We start from the raw sequence: 26,738 nt of genomic DNA on the forward strand, positions 1-26,738 counted from the left end.
GCACAGGGCAGGCCCAGCCCTCCGCACCCCATGGGCACAGCGGGCCGGGTGCCGCACCTGGGGCATGCTGGGAGCCTGCCCAGCGCTGTGGGGTGCCCGGCAGTGGGGCAGTCCCCGGCTCTCAGGGCCTCCCGAGGCTAATGCCCTGGACACTGGGCCAGGCTGCCCCATAATCCCAGGTCCCCCACCCCCGCCCGGCTTGCCATGAGAAAGCTTCCTGCCCCTTAGTGGGGAGCGGCCCAGCCGGAGCCCAGGGGTCGCCCCCCAGACCAGAGTCCCACACCCATAGCATGGGGGCGCCAGAGACGTACTGTGTCTAGGAATAGGCCAGTCCTTGGAGTGACCGAGCAGGAGGATGAAACTTGTCCGAGTCCTCAAAAGGCTGGTCTGGGCAGCAGGGGGGGCAGAGAGGCAGTCGGTCAGCGCGGGAGGGCAGAGAGGCAGTCGGTGAGCGCGGGGGGGCAGAGAGGCAGTCGGTGAGCGCGGGGGGCAGAGAGGCAGTCGGTGAGCGCAGGGGCAGAGAGGCAGTCGGTGAGCGCGGGGGGCAGAGAGGCAGTCGGTGAGCGCGGGGGGCAGAGAGGCAGTCCGTGAGCGCAGCGGGGGCAGAGAGGGAGTCGGTGAGCGCGGGGGGCCAGAGAGGCAGTCGGTGAGCACAGGGGGGGCAGAGAGGCAGTCGGTGAGCTCGGGGGGCCAGAGAGGCAGTCGGTGAGCACAGGGGGGGCAGAGAGGCAGTCGGTGAGCGCGGGGGGGCAGAGAGGCAGTCGGTGAGCGCGGGGGGGCAGAGAGGCAGTCGGTGAGGGCAGGGGGCGCAGAGAGGCAGTCGGTGAGCGCAGGGGGGGCAGAGAGGCAGTCGGTAAGCGCGGGAGGGCAGAGAGGCAGTCGGTGAGCACAGGGGGGGCAGAGAGGCAGTCGGTGAGCGCGGGGGGCAGAGAGGCAGTCGGTGAGCGCGGGGGGGGCAGAGAGGCAGTCGGTGAGCGCAGGGGGGCAGAGAGGCAGTCGGTGAGCGCGGGAGGGCAGAGAGGCAGTCGGTGAGCGCAGGGGGGGCAGAGAGGCAGTCGGTGAGCGCAGGGGGGCAGAGAGGCAGTCGGTGAGCGCAGGGGGGCAGAGAGGCAGTCGGTGAGCGCGGGAGGGCAGAGAGGCAGTCGGTGAGCGCGGGGGGGCAGAGAGGCAGTCGGTGAGTGCAGGGGGGCCAGAGAGGCAGTCGGTGAGCGCGGGGGGCAGAGAGGCAGTCGGTGAGCGCAGGGGCAGAGAGGCAGTCGGTGAGCGCGGGAGGGCAGAGAGGCAGTCGGTGAGCGCGGGGGGGGCAGAGAGGCAGTCGGTGAGTGCAGGGGGGCCAGAGAGGCAGTCGGTGAGCGCGGGAGGGCAGAGAGGCAGTCGGTGAGCGCGGGAGGGCAGAGAGGCAGTCGGTGAGCGCAGGGGGGGCAGAGAGGCAGTCGGTGAGCGCAGGGGGGGCAGAGAGGCAGTCGGTGAGCGCAGGGGGCAGAGAGGCAGTCGGTGAGCGCAGGGGGGGCAGAGAGGCAGTCGGTGAGCGCGGGGGGCAGAGAGGCAGTAGGTGAGCGCAGGGGGCAGAGAGGCAGTCGGTGAGCGCGAGGGGGCAGAGAGGCAGTCGGTGAGCACAGGGGGGGCAGAGAGGCAGTCGGTGAGCGCGGGGGGCAGAGAGGCAGTAGGTGAGCGCAGGGGGGGCAGAGAGGCAGTCGGTGAGCACACAGGGGGGGCAGAGAGGCAGTCGGTGAGCGCCAGAGGGGGGGCAGAGAGGCAGTCGGTGAGCGCGGGGGGGCAGAGAGGCAGTCGGTGAGCGCAGGGGGGCAGAGAGGCAGTCGGTGAGCGCAGGGGGCAGAGAGGCAGTAGGTGAGCGCGGGGGGTCAGAGAGGCAGTAGGTGAGCGCGGGAGGGCAGAGAGGCAGTCGGTGAGCGCAGGGGCAGAGAGGCAGTCGGTGAGCGCGGGGGGGCAGAGAGGCAGTCGGTGAGCACAGGGGAGGCAGAGAGGCAGTCAGTGAGTGCAGGGGGGGCAGAGAGGCAGTCGGTGAGCGCGGGGGGGCAGAGAGGCAGTCGGTGAGTGCAGGGGGGGCAGAGAGGCAGTCGGTGAGCGCGGGGGGGCAGAGAGGCAGTCGGTGAGCGCGGGGGGGCAGAGAGGCAGTCAGTGAGCGCAGGGGGGGCAGAGAGGCAGTCGGTGAGCGCGGGGGGGCAGAGAGGCAGTCGGTGAGTGCAGGGGGCGCAGAGTGGCAGTCGGTGAGCGCGGGGGGGCAGAGAGGCAGTCAGTGAGCGCAGGGGGGGCAGAGAGGCAGTCGGTGAGCGCGGGGGGGCAGAGAGGCAGTTGGTGAGTGCAGGGGGCGCAGAGTGGCAGTTGGTGAGTGCAGGGGGCGCAGAGTGGCAGTCGGTGAGCGCAGCGGGGCAGAGAGGCAGACAGTCAGTGCCGGGGGGAGAGGCAGACGATGAGTGCAGGGGAAAGGGGGTGACAGAGAACACCAACAGGGCACTGCGAAAGCCAGCAAGGCCACTTGACCCCCCAACTCCACAGCCAATCTGTGCCCAGGTCTGCAGGCATTACAACCCCCTACCCCTGGGTGAGACCCCTTACCCCGGTGGGACCCATGGTGGCCGCTCTCGGCAGGGATCCCCAGCCAGCCACGCTGTCATCTGTTGCGCCCGGCTGCTGGCCAGCGTCAGGACTAACATCTTGGTTTGGTGAGGGGGCCAAGCCCTGCACACAGCCCCCAAAGGCAGGGGCAGCCATGGGGGCCGAGGGGTGCACACTTGGACAGGCAGTGCAGGGCACTGTTAATCTGTGGGACTGGGGGTTGCAGGGCTGGTGAGCTGAAAACATTAGTACAGGTGGGGCCAGCAGAGGAGTGAGGACCATGGGCTGGGCCTGGCTCCTGTGCTGGGGACTGGCCGCAAGTGGGAGGCTCGGCCGTGGCTGGCAGGGGAGGCGGGAGGGCGAGGAGCTCGGCCGTGGCTGGTAGGGAGGCGGGAGGGCGAGGAGCTCGGCCGTGGCTGGCAGGGGAGGCGGGAGGGCGAGGAGCTCGGCCGTGGCTGGCAGGGGAGGCGGGAGGGCGAGGAGCTCGGCCGTGGCTGGCAGGGGAGGCGGGAGGGGGAGGAGCTCGGCCGTGGCTGGCAGGGGAGGCGGGAGGGCGAGGAGCTCGGCCGTGGCTGGCAGGGGAGGCGGGAGGGCGAGGAGCTCGGCCGTGGCTGGCAGGGGAGGCGGGAGGGTGAGGAGCTCGGCCGTGGCTGGTAGGGAGGCGGGAGGGGGAGGAGCTCGGCCGTGGCTGGCAGGGGAGGCGGGAGGGCGAGGAGCTCGGCGTGGCTGGCAGTGGAGGCGGGAGGGGGAGGAGCTCGGCCGTGGCTGGTAGGGAGGCGGGAGGGCGAGGAGCTCGGCCGTGGCTGGCAGGGGAGGCGGGAGGGCGAGGAGCTCGGCCGTGGCTGGCAGGGAGGCGGGAGGGCGAGGAGCTCGGCCGTGGCTGCAGGGGAGGCGGGAGGGCGAGGAGCTCGGCCGTGGTTGGAAAGGGAGACGGGAGGGCGAGGAGCTCGGCCGTGGCTGGCAGGGGAGGCGGGAGGAGCTCGGCCGTGGCTGGCAGGGGAGGCGGGAGGGCGAGGAGCTCGGCCGTGGCTGGTAGGGAGGCGGGAGGGCGAGGAGCTCGGCCGTGGCTGGTAGGGAGGCGGGAGGGCGAGGAGCTCGGCCGTGGCTGGCAGGGGAGGCGGGAGGGCGAGGAGCTCGGCCGTGGCTGGCAGGGGAGGCGGGAGGGCGAGGAGCTCGGCCGTGGCTGGTAGGGAGGCGGGAGGGCGAGGAGCTCGGCCGTGGCTGGTAGGGAGGCGGTGAGGGCGAGGAGCTCGGCCGTGGCTGGCAGGGGAGGCGGGAGGGCGAGGAGCTCGGCCGTGGCTGGGAGGGAGGCGGGAGGGCGAGGAGCTCGGCCGTGGCTGGCAGGGAGGCGGGAGGGCGAGGAGCTCGGCCGTGGCTGGTAGGGAGGCGGGAGGGCGAGGAGCTCGGCCGTGGCTGGCAGGGGAGGCGGGAGGGCGAGGAGCTCGGCCGTGGCTGGCAGGGGAGGCGGGAGGGCGAGGAGCTCGGCCGTGGCTGGCAGGGAGGCGGGGAGGGCGAGGAGCTCGGCCGTGGCTGGTAGGGAGGCGGGAGGGCGAGGAGCTCGGCCGTGGCTGGTAGGGAGGCGGGAGGGCGAGGAGCTCGGCCGTGGCTGGTAGGGAGGCGGGAGGGGGAGGAGCTCGGCCGTGGCTGGTAGGGAGGCGGGAGGGCGAGGAGCTCGGCCGTGGCTGGCAGGGGAGGCGGGAGGGCGAGGAGCTCGGCCGTGGCTGGCGGGGAGGCGGTGAGGGCGAGGAGCTCGGCCGTGGCTGGCAGGGGAGGCGGGAGGGCGAGGAGCTCGGCCGTGGCTGGCAGGGGAGGCGGTGAGGGCGAGGAGCTCGGCCGTGGCTGGTAGGGAGGCGGGAGGGCGAGGAGCTCGGCCGTGGCTGGCAGGGAGGCGGGAGGGCGAGGAGCTCGGCCGTGGCTGGGAGGGAGGCGGGAGGGCGAGGAGCTCGGCCGTGGCTGGCAGGGAGGCGGGAGGGCGAGGAGCTCGGCCGTGGCTGGCAGGGAGGCGGGAGGTCGAGGAGCTCGGCCGTGGCTGGCAGGGAGGCGGGAGGGCGAGGAGCTCGGCCGTGGCTGGCAGGGGAGGCGGGAGGGTGAGGAGCTTGGCCGTGGCTGGTAGGGAGGCGGGAGGGCGAGGAGCTCGGCCGTGGCTGGCAGGGGAGGCGGGGAGGGCGAGGAGCTCGGCCGTGGCTGGTAGGGAGGCGGGAGGGGGAGGAGCTCGGCCGTGGCTGGCAGGGGAGGCGGGAGGGCGAGGAGCTCGGCCGTGGCTGGCAGGGGAGGCGGGAGGGTGAGGAGCTTGGCGTGGCTGGTAGGGAGGCGGGAGGGCGAGGAGCTCGGCCGTGGCTGGCAGGGGAGGCGGGAGGGCGAGGAGCTCGGCCGTGGCTGGCAGGGGAGGCGGGAGGGTGAGGAGCTCGGCCGTGGCTGCAGGGGAGGCGGGAGGGGGAGGAGCTCGGCGTGGCTGGCAGGGAGGCGGGAGGGCGAGGAGCTCGGCCGTGGCTGGCAGGGGAGGCGGGAGGGCGAGGAGCTCGGCCGTGGCTGGTAGGGAGGCGGGAGGGCGAGGAGCTCGGCCGTGGCTGGCAGGGAGGCGGGAGGGCGAGGAGCTCGGCCGTGGCTGGGAGGGAGGCGGGAGGGCGAGGAGCTCGGCCGTGGCTGGCAGGGAGGCGGAGGGGCGAGGAGCTCGGCCGTGGCTGGCAGGGAGGCGGGAGGTCGAGGAGCTCGGCCGTGGCTGGCAGGGAGGCGGGAGGGCGAGGAGCTCGGCCGTGGCTGGCAGGGGAGGCGGGAGGGTGAGGAGCTTGGCCGTGGCTGGTAGGGAGGCGGGAGGGCGAGGAGCTCGGCCGTGGCTGGCAGGGAGGCGGGAGGTCGAGGAGCTCGGCCGTGGCTGGCAGGGAGGCGGGAGGGCGAGGAGCTCGGCCGTGGCTGGCAGGGGAGGCGGGAGGGTGAGGAGCTTGGCCGTGGCTGGTAGGGAGGCGGGAGGGCGAGGAGCTCGGCCGTGGCTGGCAGGGGAGGCGGGAGGGCGAGGAGCTCGGCCGTGGCTGGTAGGGAGGCGGGAGGGGGAGGAGCTCGGCCGTGGCTGGCAGGGGAGGCGGGAGGGCGAGGAGCTCGGCCGTGGCTGGCAGGGGAGGCGGGAGGGTGAGGAGCTTGGCCGTGGCTGGTAGGGAGGCGGGAGGGCGAGGAGCTCGGCCGTGGCTGGCAGGGGAGGCGGGAGGGCGAGGAGCTCGGCCGTGGCTGGCAGGGGAGGCGGGAGGGTGAGGAGCTCGGCCGTGGCTGGCAGGGGAGGCGGGAGGGGGAGGAGCTCGGCCGTGGCTGGCAGGGGAGGCGGGAGGGCGAGGAGCTCGGCCGTGGCTGGCAGGGGAGGCGGGGAGGGCGAGGAGCTCGGCCGTGGCTGGTAGGGAGGCGGGAGGGCGAGGAGCTCGGCCGTGGCTGGCAGGGAGGCGGGAGGGCGAGGAGCTCGGCCGTGGCTGGGAGGGAGGCGGGAGGGCGAGGAGCTCGGCCGTGGCTGGCAGGGAGGCGGGAGGGCGAGGAGCTCGGCCGTGGCTGGCAGGGAGGCGGGAGGTCGAGGAGCTCGGCCGTGGCTGGCAGGGAGGCGGGAGGGCGAGGAGCTCGGCCGTGGCTGGCAGGGGAGGCGGGAGGGTGAGGAGCTTGGCCGTGGCTGGTAGGGAGGCGGGAGGGCGAGGAGCTCGGCCGTGGCTGGCAGGGGAGGCGGGAGGGCGAGGAGCTCGGCCGTGGCTGGTAGGGAGGCGGGAGGGGGAGGAGCTCGGCCGTGGCTGGCAGGGGAGGCGGGAGGGCGAGGAGCTCGGCCGTGGCTGGCAGGGGAGGCGGGAGGGTGAGGAGCTTGGCCGTGGCTGGTAGGGAGGCGGGAGGGCGAGGAGCTCGGCCGTGGCTGGCAGGGGAGGCGGGAGGGCGAGGAGCTCGGCCGTGGCTGGCAGGGGAGGCGGGAGGGTGAGGAGCTCGGCCGTGGCTGGCAGGGGAGGCGGGAGGGGGAGGAGCTCGGCCGTGGCTGGCAGGGAGGCGGGAGGGCGAGGAGCTCGGCCGTGGCTGGCAGGGAGGCGGGAGGGCGAGGAGCTCGGCCGTGGCTGGTAGGGAGGCGGGAGGGCGAGGAGCTCGGCCGTGGCTGGTAGGGAGGCGGGAGGGCGAGGAGCTCGGCCGTGGCTGGCAGGGGAGGCGGGAGGGTGAGGAGCTCGGCCGTGGCTGGTAGGGAGGCGGGAGGTCGAGGAGCTCGGCCGTGGCTGGCAGGGGAGGCGGGAGGGCGAGGAGCTCGGCCGTGGCTGGCAGGGGAGGCGGGAGGGCGAGGAGCTCGGCCGTGGCTGGTAGGGAGGCGGGAGGGCGAGGAGCTCGGCCGTGGCTGGCAGGGGAGGCGGGAGGGCGAGGAGCTCGGCCATGGCTGGCAGGGGAGGCGGGAGGGCGAGGAGCTTGGCCGTGGCTGGCAGTGGAGGCGAGTGCCTGGTACTCTCTGGTGTAGGGCCCATGCCCCCGACTTTGCCTGTTGCTAGCACCAGCCCCCAGCCCCGGGGGCGGCGGCCAGGCAGCAGCGCCTGGCCCTTGCTGTGGCTCACCCTGCAGGCTGCTCCCGTTGGTGCCGGCGCAGGTGGGCGTGGGGGAGGTGGGCGGCCGCACCACGGGGGCGAAGGCGCTCTTCTGCTTCACGGCCGAGATCATGTTGACCGGGGAGAAGGCGAAGACGCCGGCGGGGGCGGAGGCGCTGCCAGCTGGGAGCGTGATGGAAGAGGTGCCCAGTGGGGGGCTAGAGGGCATGACTGCAGCGGGCAGAGACAGAGAGCATGGCGGGGGCCCGGCAGCAGGCAGGCTCAGGGTGGTGTCTGGGGTGCTGGCTGCCCAGCTTTGGGGAGCTGTGGGGGTCACTCTCTGCCCCTGCCCAGCACTGGGGTGAAGGGTTGTGGGTGGTCACTCCCTTCCCCCTGCCCAGCACTGGAGGGTTGGGGGGGGTCACCCCTTGCTCCCGCCCTGCACTGAAGGGATGTGGGTGGTCACACCCTTCCCCCCGCCTGGCACTGGGGGGCTGTGGAGTTGTGAGGGGCAGACACTGCAAGGAAGGGGCTGGGAGCATGTGCCCAGCAGAGGCCTGAGGGGCCCAGGCACTGGGCAGGTGGTGGGGTGAGGGGTTGCTGCGAGGCTGTGGGGCAGGGCTGTGCCAGGCAATGGGGCACTGGAGTGTTGCGGTCCCCAGAGGTGCCTGAGGCAGCCCCAGGCCTGGTGCCTGGCTGCGCCCCCAGGGACACGTAGGGACGAGGAGGGGCACCAGCGGAGAACATTGGCCCAGCGGGAGAGGCCCCGTGCAGGGTGGCAGTGCCCGCCCAGGCCCTGCGACTCACTGGCGTAGGGGGAGTTGGCGGTGGAGCCATTGAGGAAGCTGGGGGAGCCGGGCACCCCAAGGCTGGTCATGGCTGCACCCCCATAGCTGTTCATGCTGGAGCCGATGGTGCTGTAGCTGCTCTGCTGAGGGCTGGAGCTGGGCACGTAGCCTCGCGGCGAGACGCTGCCCGTGCTGCGGGTGTAGCCTGCGGGCGAGGGAGCAGCATTGGCAGCCAGCCGGGGGGCTCCCCTCCCCACTCACCGGCCACCGAGCCACAAGGCAGGAAGGTGCCACCAGCCAGGTGCATGGTGGGAGTGGGCACCCTGGGCAGGACATGGCACCAAACCCCAGGCCCAGTCCTCTCCCCTCCCTGACCTGGCTTCGTCCCACCCCAGGGGGCTGGACCATGCCGTGTTCCCGGGGGCTGGTCCATACGGGCAGCACAGCGACCTGGGGGGCAGGGCCGCGCCGTGTTCCCGGGGGCTGGTCCATACGGGCAGCACAGCGACTCGGGGGGCGGGGTCGCGCCGTGTTCCCGGGGGCTGGTCCGTACGGGCAGCACAGCAACCTGGGGGCTGGACCGCGCTGTGTTCCCGGGGGCTGGTCCGTACGGGCAGCACAGCGACCTGGGGGCTGGACGGCGCCGTGTTCCCGGGGGCTGGTCCGTACGGGAAGCACAGCGACCTGGGGGTGGGGCCGTGCCGTGTTCCTGGGGGCTGGTCTGTATGGGCAGCACAGTGACCTGGGGGCTGGACCGCGCTGTGTTCCCGGGGGCTGGTCCGTACGGGCAGCACAGCGACCTGGGGGCTGGACTGCGCCGTGTTCCCGGGGGCTGGTCCGTACGGGCAGCACAGCGACCTGGGGGCTGGACCGCGCCGTGTTCCCGGGGGCTGGTCCGTACAGGCTGCACAGCGACCTGGGGGCTGGACTGCGCCGTGTTCCCGGGGGCTGGTCCGTATGGGCAGCACAGCGACCTGGGGGCTGGACCGCGCCGTGTTCCCGGGGGCTGGTCCGTACGGACAGCACAGCGACCTGGGGGCTGGACTGCGCCGTGTTCCCGGGGGCTGGTCCGTACGGGCAGCACAGCGACCTGGGGGCTGGACCGCGCCGTGTTCCCGGGGGCTGGTCCGTACAGGCTGCACAGCGACCTGGGGGCTGGACTGCGCCGTGTTCCCGGGGGCTGGTCCGTATGGGCAGCACAGCGACCTGGGGGCTGGACCGCGCCGTGTTCCCGGGGGCTGGTCCGTACAGGCTGCACAGCGACCTGGGGGCTGGACTGCACCGTGTTCCCGGGGGCTGGTCCGTACGGGCAGCACAGCGACCTGGGGGCGGGGCCGTGCCGTGTTCCCGGGGGCTGGGCCGTATGGGCAGCACAGTGAGCTGGGGACTGGACCACGCTGTGTTCCTGGGGGCCGGTCCGTGTTCCTGGGGGCTGGTCCATACGGGGAGCACAGCGACCTTGGGCCCGTACTCTCAGGGCCCGGCCTCCATGAGGCTGCACCTCAGGCTCCCAGTGGCAGCACTAATCTAAACTCCCTCCTCCACCTCCCATGGCCAGGCCTGGCCAAGAACCTGCCCCCTCACTGCCCGGGCTGCTCAGGCCCCCCCGGTGTGACAAAAGAGCCCTTTGGGCAGCACACCGGCCCCACCGAGCAGCTCCCAGGGCCAGGCAACTCAGCACTGCAATGCAGCCACCTCTGGGGAGGGCACAGTGGCCGTTTAACAACTCCCAGCAACTGAGGCACAGGCACATGGGGGGCCAGGGATGAAGCTGCACTGCTGGCACAGGGCCCAGGCTCAGACCGTGGGGCACCGCATTCCCGGAGGCCCCTCACAGCACTCCACCCCCATGGAGCTCAGCCTCAGCTGTTCTGCTTTCCCTGGGCACTGACACCCTGGCACTGGCTTCTGCCCCGCCCCCCACCCCGCCCGCACACACCTTGCTCGGTGCCCGGGACAGCGTCACCGAGGTTGACGGCCAGCTGGCTGCCGAAGGAGCCGACGCTCATCATGCCCGCGTGGGCGTGGTTCCCAGCGAGTGAGGACAGCTGGCTGGGGGTGCGTGGGACGCTGTACAGGGCCTCGGCGATGTCCGCCGCGCGCTTCAGGATGATGTCCTGCAGAGACGGGAGCAGCCGCTAGTCCCAGGGACCCACCGGGGCTGGGCTGACAGCCCATTCGTACCCTCCCTGCCGGCGGGGGACAGGAGCATGCGGGGCTGACGGCTGAGGCCTCCCCAGCTCATGTCATGCAGGCCCCGGGTGAGCCTGGAAACCCAGGAGCTGGACTGAGCCAGAGGGGCCAGGCCTGTGGGGGGATCCCAGGGCATTGCTTAGCTGGGACGGAGCCAGGCCTGTTCAGGGGGCAGGCAGCAGAGGCAGGGCAAGGGGGCAGGGAGAGGTGGGGGGAAGGGAGAAGTGGGGAGCGGGAGGGGCAGGTGGGATAGATGGGGCAGCCAAGGCAGGGGCTGGCAGGGCGCAGGGGGATGGATGGGGCGGAGGGCAGATTCGCCCCTGCGGGCAGGAGACGCCGGCTGCCCACTCTCCCTGGGCACGGGCTCCACTGGGCAGTGGCAGGACCCGTGCCCCATCTCTCACATGGTGCCAAGACCAGGCAGTGGCTCTGTGCCAGGCCGCCCAGCCACGTCAGGCAGCACCCAGGCCAGTGCCCCGGTAGGAGGACAGGTGCCAAGGTGATGGGCAGGCAGATGGGCCGGTCTGCAGCAGGGCACAGTCCTGCAGTACCTGGTTATTGTGCGGCATCCCATAGAGAGCCTCCACCAGGTCTGCCGCCCTCTTCAGCAGCACTTCCTGGGGGAGAGAGAGGTCTGAGGGGTGGCGGCCAGGGGCTCCGGACCGGCTTCCACAGGCTGATTGTGCTCAGCAGGGCAGTTGCATGGAGAGTTCTCAGCCACCTCGCAAGAGTGGCACCACCTGGCGCATTCCTCCAGCACCTCCCCACACGCCACCCCCAGAGCCAGACGCTGGTGGGCCCCTCCACCCCCGGCCTGCACCCCCGCTGGGACCCCACGACCAGGCCCTGTTGCCAGCTCCACAGAGCTCTGGGCATCACCCCACTGCAAAGCAGGGGCCAGTTCCTGCCAAGGTCCCCACGCCTCAGCTGGGCCCAGCCTAGCAGCCCCAAGTGCCAGTGTTAAAACAACGAGCAGTCCTGCGGCACCTTACAGGCTAGCCAATTTACTGGGGCAGGAGCTTTCGTGGGCAAAGACCCGCTTGGTCAGAGGCCGCGAGTGTCGTGAGTGAAAACGGGAACGAGCTGGGCGTTCAGAGTTTGTGCCGCCTGTGAGCTGCTGTCCCCGTTAATCCCACGGATCCCACCTGCAACCCGCGCAGTGCCGGGCCAGGCGATTGCTCAGCCTCTGCCTTACGAGCACCTGTGACTGCAGCCCAGGCAGGAGAGCGAGAGTAACCCGCACCCCGCACGAGGAGCTGCTCCAGCCCAGCAGGGAAGGTGCAGCAACACTAGAGAGGCGACTGGGGGACATTAAAGAGGACAAGAGACATTGATGTTCTGTCCTGCAACCCCCCAGCCCTCCAAGTGAGGATGAATGTGGTAAGTGGATTCCTCCCGGCAGCTGATTTTTCAGCTCCCAGAAGGTGGGAAGAGCAGGATAAAACCCCTAAGGAGGAACAGGAACTCTCTGCTGCTTGGACTCTGGGGGCAGGTTTCTAGGCACATGGAAGAGATGCTCAGGCCTGAGGCTGGTGTGATGTTACTGGATTCTGAGATGAACGGGTCAAACGTTGTTGCAACACCTGTTCTCTGTTTGCACCAGATCTTGTGGCTGGGGGGGCCAAGTGAGGCGGCTCCTGAAAGCTGGTGAGTTGCTGATTCTGGTTTTGCCACTCGGGTGCATGCATCATTTGTACACGTGACGTGATGAGCGCTGGCCCCGGGCTGGTATTTGGAATGTTTGCTGCTGGGAGACCTCAGCAGGAGGCGGCGAAAGGTTCCTCGTCCGGTGAATCAGCACGTGACTCACAAAGGGCCTTGAAAGGTGACAACAAGAAGCCCTGGGGCACCTTGGCCTTGCCCATGACAGCGTGTGCTCCAAAATATCTGTTAGCCTGCAAGGTGCCCCAGGGCTTCTTGTTGGTTTGGAAGGTGCAGACCAACCTGGCCACCCCTCTGATACTTAACAGGTAAAGACCCTGAGACGCGGACAAGTGACCTGCTCGTGGGAGAGGCTCCATCTCGGATGTGCTTCCCCCCAGGAGAACAACGGAATTCCCTCCACGTGGGCCAGGGGATCAGGAGGGCCAGGGGGTTCCTTCACATTTGTCTTCATTCCAGCTCATTACTTCAGGAGCATCTCTGCCATGAGCTGAGCCCAGAAGGATCGCTGGCCCACCCAAACACAGGCCGTACTGCAGAGGCTTTTAAGATAGCAGCTTATTCCACCTCTGCTGCAGGCTGCACCCAGACCTTTGCGATGGGTGTGCGCAATTCGACGGTTTTCACAATTTCACTCCATCTGTTCTTTCCTTCCTCTTTTTATTAATACCCCTTTAGATTTCAGAGTCGAAAGGACTGGCCTGGCGCGCTCTGTTGGGTAAGAGCTGAGGTGTAAATTGGCCTGAGGATCTGGCTGGTTCTTTGAGACTGGAAGAACCTGTCCAGGTTTGGTGTCACTTGTTTTCATAACCTCTTGTCTGTGTGAGGAGGGGACGGGTTGGGGTACAGGGGAAGTTGGAGTGGCTGAGGGAATTGTTTGCGTAACTTCCGGCTGGCCAGAGTGGCAACAGAAGTGCTCTTTGTGACTGGTTTGGTGCCTTATAGTGGGAGACCCTCAGTCTTGGGCCGTGAGTCGTTCTGCTTTAAGCCAGGTGCCCTGATTTGGCCTTCTCAGGTGTGCCCGGAAAACCTCAAATATTACACCTGAGTTTGCCCTAAAGCAAGTCTAGAACCTGATTATGAGAGAAGCTTCTGTTGCCTTTCTAGTCTTAAGATGGGAACTCCTGTGTGTGTGTGTGCGTGGGGTGGGGTGTTTGCTGGCTGTAACGTGTGTGTATGTGTGTGTGTGGGGTGGAGGGTGTTTGCCGGCTGTAACGTGTGTGTGTGTGCGTGTGTGTGGGGTGGGGGGGTGTTTGCCGGCTGTAACGTGTGTGTGGGGGGGGTGTTTGCCAGCTGTAACGTGTGTGTGTGGGGGGGGTGTTTGCTGGCTGAAACGTGTGTGTGTGGGGGGGTAGAGGGTGTTTGCCGGCTGTAACCTGTGTGTGTGTGGGGGGGTGTTTGCCGGCTGTAACGTGTGTGTGTGGGGGGGGTGGAGGGTGTTTGCCGGCTATAACGTGTGTGTGTGTGCGTGTGTGTGGGGTGGGGGGTGTTTGCTGGCTGTAACGTGTGTGTGTGTGCGTGTGTGTGGGGTGGGGGGTGTTCGCCGGCTGTAACGTGTGTGTGTGCGTGCGGTGGGGGGTGTTTGCCGGCTGTAACGTGTGTGTGTGTATGTGTGTGCGGGGGGGGCGGTGTTTGCCGGCTGTAACCTTCTCATTAACTCCCATTTCCTTTCCTAGTTAGTTCAGCTGGACTCAGTTTGTCCCAGGAGCGGCTACAAGCACCGTCCCTGGGGAGATCTAAGGTGGAGCTGAACCAGGGCCGGCGACGGCTCCTGCGGGGCTGGGCGTGACCCGAGTGCTGCAGTGACGTGTGGGGTGAGGGAGCGTCTGGCACTAAGGCGGCTCAGCTGGTGGCAAGACAGATCGGAGACATCCGGGACCTGTCTGTGACTCCCTGTTGGGCTCTCCTGGTGCCCGGGGTAACTGGGGAAATCCAAGTACACAACTCACTGCCAGCTTGGGGCCTGTGCCCTGGCACCTGGCCCTATAGGAAGGGACCTCAAGAGGTCATCAAGTCCAGTCACCCAAACTCATGGCAGGACTAGGCAACGTTTGGACCATCCCTGGTAGACGTCTGTCTAACCTGCTCTTAAATATCTCCAGCGATGGAGATGCCGCAACCTCTCCAGGCAATTTATTCCACTGTTTGACCACCCTGACAGCTAGGAAGTTTTTCCTGATGTCCAACCTACACCTCTCTTGCTGCCGGTTAAGCCCATTGCCCCTTGTCCTGTCCTCAGAGGTTAAGGCGAACAGTTTTTCTCCCTCCTCCCTGTAACATGCTTTTACGTGCCCAGATTTTTACATTGGGTCTGGAAGCCATTTTAATGCCCAGTGTGGCTATCAGCCCCAAATAGTGTGCTGGGGGGCCGTGTGAGATGTCTAAGGAAAGCTAATGATGCCCTGCATCCAGGTGTGCTACTTGTGGGTCTGTATCATGTGTGTAGGTAAAGTTCTAGATTTTAGCTCTGCAGCTGTTAGAAAATGTTTCAGTGTTAGGCTTCACAGTGGGAAGTGTGCACTCAGCCCCCGCCAGGACGAATGGACTATAAACAAAGGCTCAGACATTGAACTCACATTTCAGACACGTGGGTCTTGTCAAAGGAAGGAAGCCCAATGATCAGTGTAATGGAGTCGGGGGAGTGCATGTGTGAGTCAGGCTGGATGTCCGAAGCAAGCAGCAGTTCCCAGTGGCTAAGGATGACCCTGGAGCTACAACTGGCAGGTAACACCTTGTGATGGGGTTCAGGGGTCCCCCTGCACTGCACCCCGTCCACTGGCAGGAGAGACTCTCACTCAGCAGGTACAACAGCAGGTTTATTAGGCAACAGATGTCCAGTTTCTCACGGAAGCAACAGCATAGCCGCCAGAGACAGTCCTTCCAACCTGTCCTGGGGAGAAGACCCCGAGGGGTGCCCCTCTGGGGTGTAGCTTCCCCCTCCTCAGGCTGGCTGCCTTCCAGCTCTCCCTTTTCCTAGCCTCTCACTGCCACCCCCGATTCAAAACCCAGCTCAGCTCCTCCCTGCTCTTTGTTCAGGCAGAGGTGTTACCTGCCAGTTGTAGCCCCAGGGTCATCCTTAGCCACTGGGAGCCGCTGCTTGCCTCAGACATCCAGCCTGACTCACACATGCACTCCCCCCACTCCATTACATCTCTCCCCCCTTCCAGACCAAACTGAGTGGGGTCACTTAGCCAGTGACCTGGGGAAGTTCGGGGCCCTCCCTGCGTGACAGGGCATCGGCTATGGTGTTGTTGTTCCCCTTCACATGGACCACCTCCATGTCGTAGTCCTGCAGGAGCAGACTCCACCGCAGCAGCTTGGCGTTGGCCCCTTTCATGTGATGCAGCCAGGTCAGGGGTGAGTGATCGGTGTACACGGTGAAACGCCGTCCAAACAGGTACGGCTGCAGCTTCCCCAGCGCCCACACCATGGCCAGACATTCCTTCTCTATGGCCGCGTAGTTCTGCTCCCAGGGCAGCAGCTTCTTACTCAGGTACACGATGGGGTGTTTCTCCCCTTTGTTATTCACCTGCATTAGCACCGCCCCCAGCCCCACGTCTGAGGCGTCGGTGAACACCAGGAAGGGTTTGTCGAAGTCTGGATTTGCCAGCACTGGGGCCCTGACCAGAGCCTCCTTCAGCGCGCAGAGGGCCTCTTGGCACTGCTCTGTCCAGACCACCTTGTCAGGCTTTCCCTTTTTACACAGCTCCGTGAGGAGGGCTGCGATGGAGCTGAAGTGGGGCACAAACCTCCGGTAGTACCCCGCCATCCCAATGAAGGCCTGGACCTGCTTCTTAGTCTGGGGTGTTGGCCAATCTCTGACAGTCTCCACTTTAGCTGGCTCTGGCTTTAAGCAGCCGCTGCCCACCTTGTGGCCCAGGTAGGTCACCTCAGCCATTCCCACCTTGCACTTCCCTGCCTTGATAGTCAGCCCAGCCTTCTGGAGTCGGTTCAGCACCTGCTTGAGTTGGGACACATGGTCCTCCCACGTCTGGCTGAAGATGCAAATGTCGTCCATGTAAGCCAGGACAAAGCTCTCCATCCCTTTCAGTAGCTGGTCCACCAGACGCTGGAAGGTAGCGGGTGCCCCCTTGAGGCCGAAGGGCAGGACCAGGAACTCGTAGAGCCCCACAGGGGTGATGAAAGCCGACTTCAGCCGGGCATCTTGGTCTAATGGCACTTGCCAGTACCCCTTGGTGAGGTCTATGGTGGTGAGGTAACGGGCTCCCCCCAGCTTGTCTAAAAGGTCATCAGGCCTGGGCATGGGGTAGGCGTCCGACATAGTGATGGCGTTAAGCTTGCGATAGTCCACACAAAACCGAACAGACCCATCTTTTTTAGGGACTAACACCATGGGCGAGGCCCAGGGGCTGGACGAGGGTTGGATCACCCCCAGAGCCAGCATGTCTTCAACCTCCCGCTCTATGTCCTGAGCCGTCCTCCCTGTGGCTCTGAATGGCACACACTTGATAGGGGCGTGGGTGCCTGTCTCTAGTCGGTGGACAGCCAGGTCAGTGCGTCCGGGTCTGTCAGAGAACAGCTGTTGATGCGAATGCAGCACCTCCTTGATCTCCGTCTGCTGGGCAGGGGTCAGCTGGTCTGAGAGGGGAATAGACTCCAGCAAGGAGCCGGCTCCAGTCCTTGTGAGCAAATCCACCAAGGGATCATCCCCCTGCCCCTCCCAGTGTCTGCACACGGCCAGCACCAAGTTCTGTCTGTCCCAGTAAGGTTTCATCATGTTCACATGATAGACCCGGTGGCTGTGGGCCCGGTTCAACAGTTCCACCACATAATTCACGTCATTCAGCTGTTTGACAACCTTGAAGGGCCCATCCCAGGCCGCTTGCAGCTTGTTCCGCCGCACAGGTAAAAGGACCATCACTTGATCCCCGGTGGCACAGGCTTGGGCCCTGGCGTTACGGTCATACCAGACCTTTTGCTTCCTTTGGGCCATGGAGAGGTTCTCCCTGGCCAGGCCCATGAGCTCGGTGAGTTTTTCCCGGAAGGTCAGTACATACTGTACAACTGACTCCCCTTCAGGAGAGGCCGTCCCCTCCCACTCTTCTCTGAGCAAGTCCAAGGGTCCCCGTACCCTCCTTCCGTACAGCAGCTCAAACGGGGAGAACCCCGTGGATTCCTGGGGCACCTCCCTGTATGCAAACAGCAGGTGGGGTAAGTACTTGTCCCAGTCATGGGTGTATTGATTCATGAAGGTTCTCAGCATCTGCTTCAGAGTCCCATTGAACCTCTCCACCAGCCCATTGGTCTGCGGGTGGTAGGCTGTGGCCCAGGTGTGCCGGACCCCACACTTGTCCCACAAGCTTTGCAGTAGGGCCGACATGAAGTTGGACCCCTGATCTGTGAGGACCTCCTTGGGGAACCCCACTCTGCTGAAAATGGACAGCAGTGCATCTGCCACGGTGTCAGCGTCGATAGAGGTCAAGGCCACTGCTTCTGGGTATCGCGTGGCAAAATCTACCACTACCAAAATATATTTCTTCCCTGAACGCGTTGCCTTGCTGAAGGGGCCCACTATGTGTGATGGAGTGGGGGATACCTGTGTGTGTGTGAGTGGCTCACAGAGGGTGTGGGGCTCCTGCTGAGGGTAACCTTGATGACCAGGTAACACCTTTGTACTGCAGACAAAGGAGGAGGTGGAGCCTGAGGGGTTTGAATTGGAACTCGGAGTTGGAAGCAGTTAGTCTGGGCTGAGGGAGAGCGAGACAAAGGAGGGGGCCAGGCCCCAGCTCTGGGGGCCCCTCGGGGCCTCCTCTCCTCAACATGGATTGGACTGGCTGTCTCTGCCTGCTGTACTGACTCCTCTGTACGATGCTGTGTCCTGTCGGCTAATAAACCTGCTGTTCTCCTGCTGAGTGAGAGACTCTCCTGCCTGCGGACAGGGTGCAGAGCTTGGGGGACCCCAGAACCCCATCACACTATGTCTATAGCCACTTTCTGGAAAGGCTCCTCTATGATGGGCAGTGGCCTCAAGGCAGCTTTCCCCTTGTCCCGGCTCTTCCCCACCCTCTGGCAGGGATCGCAGGACAGGCAATACAGACGGACAGCTGCAAAGATCCCTGGCCAGAAAAAGTTCTGTAACAACCTTCTCCTGGTGCGGTGGATCCCCTGGTGTCCTGCGAGCGGGACATCATGGGCTAGGTACAGCAACCTGCGCCGGTACTTTTGGGGAACCACCAGTTGCCTCTGGACCTTCCATGGCTCCGCTTTGCGTCTGGGAGCCCATTCCCGGTACAGGAATCCCTTTTCCCACAGGAATCTCTCCCTGCAGCCCTCCCCCAGCTGTGGAGCTGGGCTGAGACTGGCCAGTTCCCTCAGCTTCTGCAAGGAGGGGTCTCTCTGCTGCTCTGCCTGGAATTCTTCCGCTCGGGCAGGAGCGGATGCTACTTCCCCATCCCTGCCTGACTCCAGCACCCCTGGCCTGTGAGATCTGGTTTTGGGGGCCCCCCTTTCTCTCAGGGTTGGCCCCTGTGGCTCCTGTGACTTTGGCTGGGCCTGTACCCCTGAATCTGGGGAGTGCACCCCTCGTTTTCTTTGGCTACGGGTCAGGACCAGGGCACGAGGGCGTTCACCTGGCCAGTTCTCCAGGTCCGCCCCCATCAGTGCATCCGCCGGCAAATGGCTGTGCACGCCCACTTCCTTGGGGCCTTCCGTCTTCCCCCATTTCAGGTGCACCCTCGCCATGGGCACCTTGAAAGGGGTCCCATCAATTCCTGTTATCGTCAGGTGGGAATCGGGTATCATGCAGCCCGGTGCCACCACCCCGGGTCGGGCCAGCGTCACGTCAACGCCTGTGTCCCAGAACCCCATGACCTTTTTCCCATCTACCTCGAGGTGTTTGAGACACTTGCTCCACAGAGGCATTGCCGCCCCCACTCTGTAAACTGGCCTCTGAGCATTTGGTCCCCCTGAGGAGCTGGTCTGTGGGGCGGATTCGGCCCAATCCGAGTGCCCATTGTCAGCACCACCCGCCTTGGCCACCAGCCCCTCTGGCTTCTGGGATCCCACCCAGTTGACTCCATGACCCCCCGGCCTGCTCAACCTGTCTGGGAGCCTGGGGCACTGGGCTGCTCTATGCCCCTTTCGCCCACAGCGATAACAGCCTGGGTCTTGTTGTGTCCCTCGGGCCGGCTGCTCTGTCCGGGCTCTGTTTGGCTTTCTGGGGGGTGGGTGGCTGGCCCCTCTTTCCTGGGCTTGCCCAAGAGGTGGTCCCCTCTGTCGTACAGTTAGGGACCGGTCTCTCTGAGATTCTTGGTTTCTCCAGGACTCCCTCTCCCTCCGGGACTCCCTCTCTCTCCGAGACTCCCTCTCTTTGTGGGGCTCACTTTCAAACCTGGCCCGGCTGTTTGTGAAGTCATATGCCAGTTTCCCTGCATCCTGTGAGTCCCCCGGCTTCCGGTCCATGAGCCACACCCTCAGGTCAGGTGAGCACATCTCGTAGAATCGCTCCACGACCGCCAGCTCGATCAGGTCCTCTACGGACTGGACTCCCATTCCGAACGCCCACTTCTGGTAGTATTGCTTCAGGCGGGCGGTTGTATCTACATGGGTTTCCTCTGGCCTCTTCTGCGCCTCCTGGAACTTCTTCTTGTACATCTCCGGAGTCAGCCCAAACTTATGCAGCAGGGCCTGTTTGAACCGTTCATAGTCCTCAGGCTGCAGCCCCACCAGCTGGCTGAGCACCGCTGCGGCCTTCTGGCCCAGCAAGGGGGTGAGGTGCCGGAGCCACTCATCTGGGGGAACCTCATGCAACTCACAGGCTCGCTCAAAGGCGGTAAGGAACTCGTCCATGTCCCCTGGGTCCTGACACTGGGCTAGCACACGCGTCTCCAAGTGACTGGCCACCCCGAGCCGTCTGGCCCTCTCCCCGCTTACCGCAGCTGGGGCCTCTTGGCGTCTCGCCTCTGCCATGGTTCGCTCATGCTCCCGCTCTCGCTCTCTGTCCTTCCGCTGTCTCTCTTGTAGCTGGCACTCGTGCTCACGCTCTCTTTCTCGTTCCTGGCGCTCGTGCTCACGCTCTCTTTCCCGTTCCTGGCGCTCACGCTCTCTTTCCTGTTCCTGGTGCTCCAGTTCCTTTAATTTCACCTCGAGTTCCAGCCGTCGCAGCTCTGCGGCGGGGGACTCTGCCCGCGATGGACCACCGCTAGCTGAGCGCGACCTGGCGGGCACCGCGTCTGTCTGACGGCGTCGAGCCCCTGCTCCTGTCGGAGAATCCGAAACGCTTCCCGAGGCTGACCGGCCACTTTCTGCCAGGACAGGCTCTGCCCCCCCGGATCGGTCATTCTCTTCCAGCTGTGCAATCAGCTGGGCCTTGGTCGCCTTCCCCACGGTCAGGCCCCTCTCTCTGCACAGCCCCGCTAGCTCTGCCTTCAGGAGTCGGGTATAATCCATCTCCCCGCTATCTCCCGGGGTATCCACTCACCAGCAGCAGCTGCAGGAATGGCTCTGTTCCCCCTCTGGCTCTTGTGAGACTCCTTCCTTCTCTGGTGCTCAGTCAGCCACTGCTGGGAGCTCATCCGTGGGTGCAGTGCATCCCACTTCTGACACCAGTGTGATGGGGTTCAGGGGTCCCCCTGCACTGCACCCCGTCCGCTGGCAGGAGAGACTCTCACTCAGCAGGTACAACAGCAGGTTTATTAGGGAACAGATGTCCAGTTTCTCACGGAAGCAACAGCACAGCAGCCAGAGACAGTCCTTCCAACCTGTCCTGGGGAGAAGACCCCGAGGGGGGCCCCTCTGGGGTGTAGCTTCCCCCTCCTCAGGCTGGCTGCCTTCCAGCTCTCCCTTTTCCTAGCCTCTAACTGCCGCCCCCGATTCAAAAACCCAGCTCAGCTCCTCCCTGCTCTTTGTTCAGGCAGAGGTGTCACCTGCCAGTTGTAGCCCCAGGGTCATCCCCAGCCACTGGGAGCCGCTGCTTGCCTGGGACATCCAGCCTGACTCACACATGCACCCCCCTCACTCCATTACACACCTCTGCCTGAAAAAAGAGCAGGGAGGAGCTGAGCTGGGTTTTGAATGGGGGTCGGCAGTGAGAGGCTAGGAAAAGGGAGAGCTGGAAGGCAGCCAGCCTGAGGAGGGGGAAAGCTACACCCCAGAGGGGCACCCCTCGGGGTCTTCCCCCCAGAACAGGTTGGAAGGACTGTCTCTGGCTGCTGTGCTGTCGCTTCTGTGAGAAACTGGGCTTCTATTGTCTAATAAACCTTCTGTTGTACCTGCTGAGTGAGAGTCACTCCTGCCAGCGGACGGGGTGCAGTGCAGGGGGACCCCTGAACCCCATCACAATCGGTCACCAGAACTCAGACAAAGGACCAGGTCCATTTCAGACTTTGAGGCTGTCTCCTGGGATTCAATTTGCAGTTTGCTGCAACAGCCCACCTGAGTCAGGTGAGGAGGACCCTCAAGGGACGAGGGGAAGAAGAAAGGGCTTTGTCCCTGAACACGAGAGAACAATGGTGTGGACTTAGCAGGTCCATCTTGGATCTTTTACTCTCCAAGGGCCCATGCCCAGCATGTGGACCCCAGCAGCCAGATCTACAACACTCCAGTGACTGAATCTATGTGACCTGAAATGAACTTTCAGAGACGCTCAAGAATCAGCAAATAACATCGCTGGCTGCGTCCGTAGTTCTGGCTGATGCACGTAAAGTGTTGCTCTAACCATCCTTCTCTCCAGCCCTGTTCTTTCTTTTTCATTAATAAATCTTCAGATATTAGATGTAAAGGGTTGGTGAGCGTGGCTGTTTGGGAAGATCCAAGTATATATTGACTGGGGTCTGGGGCTGGGCCCTGGAAGAATCTGTGTGGTGTTTGGTGAAATGAGTTTAATAACCGCTCACCTGAATTTGGGGGCTGTTGGACTGGGCTGGTGCAGCAGCTGGACAGTCTGTGGGTTTGCGTGTGTGGCTTCTGGCTGGCCAGTGAGGCTGGCAGAGGCACTTTTGTGGCTGGTTGGATTTGCCCTAGTGAGAAGGAAATCCCAGCCTGGGGCTGTAAGTGGCCTGGATTTTAAGCACAGGCACCTTGGATTGATTTCTCTAGCTGTGCCCAGAAACCCTGCCCTGTTACAACGGCTCCTCTCGGTCTTCTCTTTTCCAGACTAAACAAACCCAGTTCTGTCAGTCTTCCCTCCTAGCTCATGTTCTCCAGATCTTTTATCATTTTTGTGGCTCTTCTCTGGACCTTCTCCAACGTGCCTACATCCCTCCTGAAACATGGTGCCCGGAACCGGACACAATACCCCAGTCGAGGCCCAATCCATGCAGAGGGGAGCAGAACGACGTCCCATGTCCTGCTCACCACGCTGCTGTTATTACATCCCCCAACGACGTTGGTCGTGCCCCCTTCCAGCCCTGCCCCCGTTACCCAGCGTCTTACAAAATCTCACGTTCTCCACGTGTGTTCGGTGCGGGTGACCCTGTCAAACAGGCCGCAGCCCCTGAACGCCAAGCGACGGGGTGCGGGGTGATCGCCCACCTTTCTGCTTTCAGGTCGGCCTGAGCATCACCCTCCCCCGCCTCATTACAAACTCCTGGGGCTTTCCCTGCACCGACTTCCCTCCGAGACACTGTGGCCCCAGCAGCCTCCCAGCAGCAGGTAGACTGGTGTTTGCTGGTGCCGCTGGACAGACCTTCTCCCCTCCCTGGTGCTGGGGGGTGAGCTCACTGGCTGGAGAAACTCCTTCCACTGCTCCAGTCCTGGCTGCACTGTCTGAGCTCGCTCTGCCTCTGGTGGGTGTGTGGGGGGCAGTTCTCTTTGGCTGCCAGCACCACTTCTCTCTTAGGGCAGCCAAGAGCCAAGCTCTCCGGCGGGGGCTCCTTTGTAGTGTCCTGAGCCCTCCTCACTGCTCCTTCTGGACACCTGGCCCAAGGCCTGGGAGCCTGCGCTGAGGTCTGCCTGATCCAGGACATTCTCCTCTGCACACAGATCTGGGCAGGATTTTTCCCGGGCCTATCGCAGAACAGGGGCCGCTCCCTGGGGCTGCTCCGTAACCCGGCCAAGTCCTGGGACCCAGCTTACACTTTCAGCAGCACTGGGGCCCTGATCGGTAACGTCGCTTAGCTGTGGGTCGCGCCTCCCGCCCTGGTGCTCTGGGGCTGAGAGCCGGCCGGGTGCAGGAGCCAGGGCAGGCAGGGAGTTCTGCTGTTTGTGTTCACCATCCATGTACCAAGCGCAAACTCCTCAGGCAGCAGCACAGCCTAACCGTGGAGCTGCAGGCTGTCCCCTGGGGCTCTGATCTGCCTTGTCCCCTGGGAGAGCCGGTCCCTCCCCCCACGTCACAGCAATGGTCGGGTTACTCCCTGCCCCAGGACAGCTGCACCTCAGCTCTCGCCCCACACCGCACTTGGGCCCCCTGCTGCAGCTACATCCAGAGGTGTCAACTAGGAGAGGAAATGGCAGGGAGTGACACGGTTACTGGCGTGCGCACACACACACACACGTGCACACATACACACACGGACATGCACACACATACACATGCACACACGCATAGACACAGACGCACGCACACACATACATGCACATGTGCGCGCACGCATGCATGCACACGCGTATGCACACACACTCATACACACATACATACACGCACACATGCACACGTGTGCACACACATGTGCGCATACACATGCACACACATGTACACATGTGCACGCACGCGCACACACACACATACACACACACGCGTGCCTCATGCTTCAGAAGGCAACCTGAGGTGCAGGCACAAGCAGCCCCTAGCCATGCACGAGGGCAAGCCCAGGCCAAGCAGGGGGGGGCTCCTGAAACCTGCCCCGGAGCCCAAGCGGCCGAGCGGTCCCAGCCCCTCTCCGCAGGGTTTTAGCCCCCTGCAATCTCAGCTGACGGAAGGGCCCCTGCGGGACTCATCTGCCCTGGGGTCGGGCAGAACAGCCAGGGGCATCTGTGGGCTTCCCCTCCCCACCACAGGCCTGCCGGCGCCGGGGCCGCCCCGGATGTCACACCTGCTGCTGGAGACCAGCCCCACCCCGCTCCCGGCTGGTGGGTGACAATGGCAGAGGGGACCCCATCAGGGCCGCACCGATGGAGCCGGCCAGTCGCGTCCAGCTGCGGTGAGAACGACGCCCCCAGAGCTGCGCACCAAACCCGTTCCTATGAGCAGGGTGCCTCTGTGCCAGCCTTAGCCGCAGAGGAGCCAGGCTGCTCCCCAGGGTTGGGCTCCCAGCCGCAGCTCAGCTGGGACATGGGGGCATTCGCACGAGCCACACCCCCTCTGCGCACCTCCCCGACCCCCGCCCCTGCGCCCCGAGGGACGGGCCAGCAGCCGCCCCCACATCTGCGCCCAGCTCTGTCTGGCGTGGGGGGCGCTCCCTGGACTCCAGGCTCCCCGTTGGCCCCGGCTGTGGGTACGTGGCTGGGGCTGCAGACGGGGCGTGGGCTGGACGTGGACAGGGCCCTGCCGCTCGCCTGGCAGAGCTGAAGAAGGAGCAGGTCCCCCGTGCGTGGCGCTGCCCCCGCCCGTTCCTGCCATTTGTTCAGGCTCCCGGCGGGCGGCGGTGCCAGGCCTGGGGATGAGCTGAGCAGCCCCCTCCTCGTCCAGCGGCCCCCCTCTGCCCCTGGACCCCCCTTCGGGGACCCAGGACAGTGACTTGCAGTGCCGCCTGCAACGAGGCCAAGCTGGGCCTCCAGGGAAAGACCCGGCTGCAGCCCACGCTGCCAGCCGCTTGCACAGGCTGCTCCCTGGCGCTGTGGGATGGCTGGGGGTGGGCAGGGAGTGAGGGGGCAGTGACCCCTCCGCAGGGCCCCCCAGTCCCTGGCCTGGACTGGCTCTGAGGGCTACGCCAAGCCAGACAGCAGCTTTCTGCAGCTAAGGGGCAATGCCCCACACCCAGCACATCTCAGCTATGGGCACGGACTGGGGGCAGGAAGCCAGGGGGGCCTCGTGCAGCCTGCAGCACAACCGCAACAGCCTCCCTCCCCGGGAACCCGAGCCCAGCCCAGCCAGCGGTGCGCCGTGCGGGGGGGTGGCACCCCCCAGCACCTCCCTGAGCGTGACCGTGGGTGACACGGACATGCCATGCGGGTCCCCCAGCAGAGGGGGCGGGGGCGGTGCCGTGGACGACCAGGGAACCGGGAGCAGGACCTAAGCCAGGGACTGACGCCGATGGCCTCTGGGCCCTGGGCAGCCCCCTGCGTATGCTGGGATGGGGGTCCCCGGCCATCCCCATCCCTGCAGGGCCGTCACCGAGCGCAGTGAGGGCGGCTGGGCCCCATCACCACAGGGTGAATGGCTCCAGGTTGTCCCCAGCGTCGGCCTGTCACCTCTCGTCACGCAGCCCGGCCTGCCTGGAGCCAGCAGTGCCACCGCGTGGGCGGGCAGGGGTCGTGGGGGGGAGGGAGAGGCCTGGCCCTGCTCCCTGTGGTGCCCCCTCGCCACACACAGGCCAGCCCGGCTGCCCACCCCGGCACCTGCTCCAAAGGGCCCCAGGCTCCACGAGGGCCATTCCCCCCCACGCGGGGCTCTCCCCAGGCCAGGTCCAGCCTCCGGCCCAACCAGCACAGCCACAGTGACCCGCTGCCCCTTCCGGGGAGGCCTGCAAAGCGGGGTGCCCAGCAGGGGAGTCCATGCAGGTCTCAGGGATCTGGGGCCAGCCCTGGAGCCCTGACCAGCCTGACGCCCCCTCCCCGTGGCCGATGGCTCACTGAGCCTGGGGCCGGCTGTGCCTGTCCCTGGCACCGCTGGCAGGCGCTCTCTGCCAGCACAGCGTGGGTACGGGGGCTCCCCACACGGGTGTCTGCTGGTCACGTGGCTGGGCTGGCGCCTTGGGAACCGGCCTGCCATGGGGCTGCCCACCCCAACCCGTGCTTACCTTGGGCAGGCGCTCTGGGTCGCCGGGGTGCCGGGGGATCACCTTCTGCAGCCGCTGGAACCCGTAGTCAATGGTTGGCTCGTTCAGCGCTGGGGGGACGCAGAGAGTGAGGGTCAGGCCCCATAGGCTGGCACTGTCCCAGTGGGGGAAACTGAGGCACAGCAGAGGGGGCTGAGCTGCCTACGGGCACACAGCCAGGCTGCAGAGCCAGGAGTCCAGGGGGCACAAAGCAGGAATGCCTGGGAATGATTCTATGATGCTGATGTGTGCCTCAGTTTCCCTCCCTGGCTGCAGGGATCAGGCTGGGAGGTACGGCAGTGGGGTGGTGTCAGTGAGCTGACAGGCTGCAGAGGGGCCACATCCAACCCAAAGCCACGGAGAACCCCAGGCTATGATGGACAACCCCTTCGGCCAGAAAACACACCCAGCCTGTGACCCGCAGGCCCAGCCACACTGCTCCCAGCGTGGGCTGAACCCAGGGGCTCGGGTGTCCCTGCCCCACCCCCAGCTGCCTGGCCAGGGGGTCTGTCAGTCTCGGAGAGAGAGGAGGGCAGCAACCGAGTTCGGCCCCACAGGCAGGGCTGGCTCCGGGCGAGACCAGTGCCCTGCGTTGGCTCTGGGGGCTCTGGGAGAAGAGAGGACAGGGAGCACGGCCGAGGAGCTGGGGCTGGCGGGACGAGGTGGGGCCTGGGCGCCGGGGCTGGCGGGACGAGGTGGGGCCTGGGCACCGGGGCTGGTGGGACGAGGTGGGGCCTGGGTGCTGGGGCTGGAGGGACAAGGTGGGGCCTGGGCGCCAGGGCTGGTGGGATGAGGTGGGGCCTGGGCACCGGAGGTGGAAGGATGAGGTGGGGGATGGGCACCGGGGCTGGGCACCGGAGCTGGCGGGACACGGGGGGGCCTGGGTGCCGGGGCTGGTGGGATGAGGTGGGGCCTGGGTGCTGGGGCTGGAGGGACAAGGTGGGGCCTGGGCACCGGGGCTGGTGGGACGAGGTGGGGCCTGGGCACCGGAGGTGGAAGGATGAGGTGGGGGATGGGCACCGGGGCTGGGCACCGGAGCTGGCGGGACACGGGGGGGCCTGGGTGCCGGGGCTGGCGGGATGGGGTGGGGGCTGGGTGCCAGGGCTGGTGGGATGGGTTGGGGG

General features: G+C 65.8%; 1 protein-coding gene across 4 annotated transcripts in view; it reads right to left on the reverse strand.

Moving 5' to 3' along the window:
• EBF4 (EBF family member 4) overlaps positions 1-26,738 on the reverse strand; it is a 105,296-nt gene that overhangs the window by 6,012 nt on the left and 72,546 nt on the right. For 2 of the 4 annotated variants that reach the window (XM_074992173.1, XM_074992172.1), the window contains 6 exons: positions 25,597-25,685; positions 10,627-10,692; positions 9,822-9,999; positions 7,902-8,087; positions 7,125-7,325; positions 312-387 (listed from right to left, as the gene is read on the reverse strand). In XM_074992173.1, the coding sequence (XP_074848274.1) occupies positions 317-387; positions 7,125-7,325; positions 7,902-8,087; positions 9,822-9,999; positions 10,627-10,692; positions 25,597-25,685 (791 nt within the window). In that variant the 3' untranslated portion in view covers positions 312-316. The remainder of the gene's footprint in view (positions 1-311; positions 388-7,124; positions 7,326-7,901; positions 8,088-9,821; positions 10,000-10,626; positions 10,693-25,596; positions 25,686-26,738) is intronic. The other 2 variants (XR_012645300.1, XM_074992174.1) reach the window with 2 other exon arrangements.

This window comes from Carettochelys insculpta, chromosome 4 (assembly GCF_033958435.1).
Source record: "Carettochelys insculpta isolate YL-2023 chromosome 4, ASM3395843v1, whole genome shotgun sequence".
Classification (NCBI taxonomy): Eukaryota; Metazoa; Chordata; order Testudines; family Carettochelyidae; genus Carettochelys; species Carettochelys insculpta.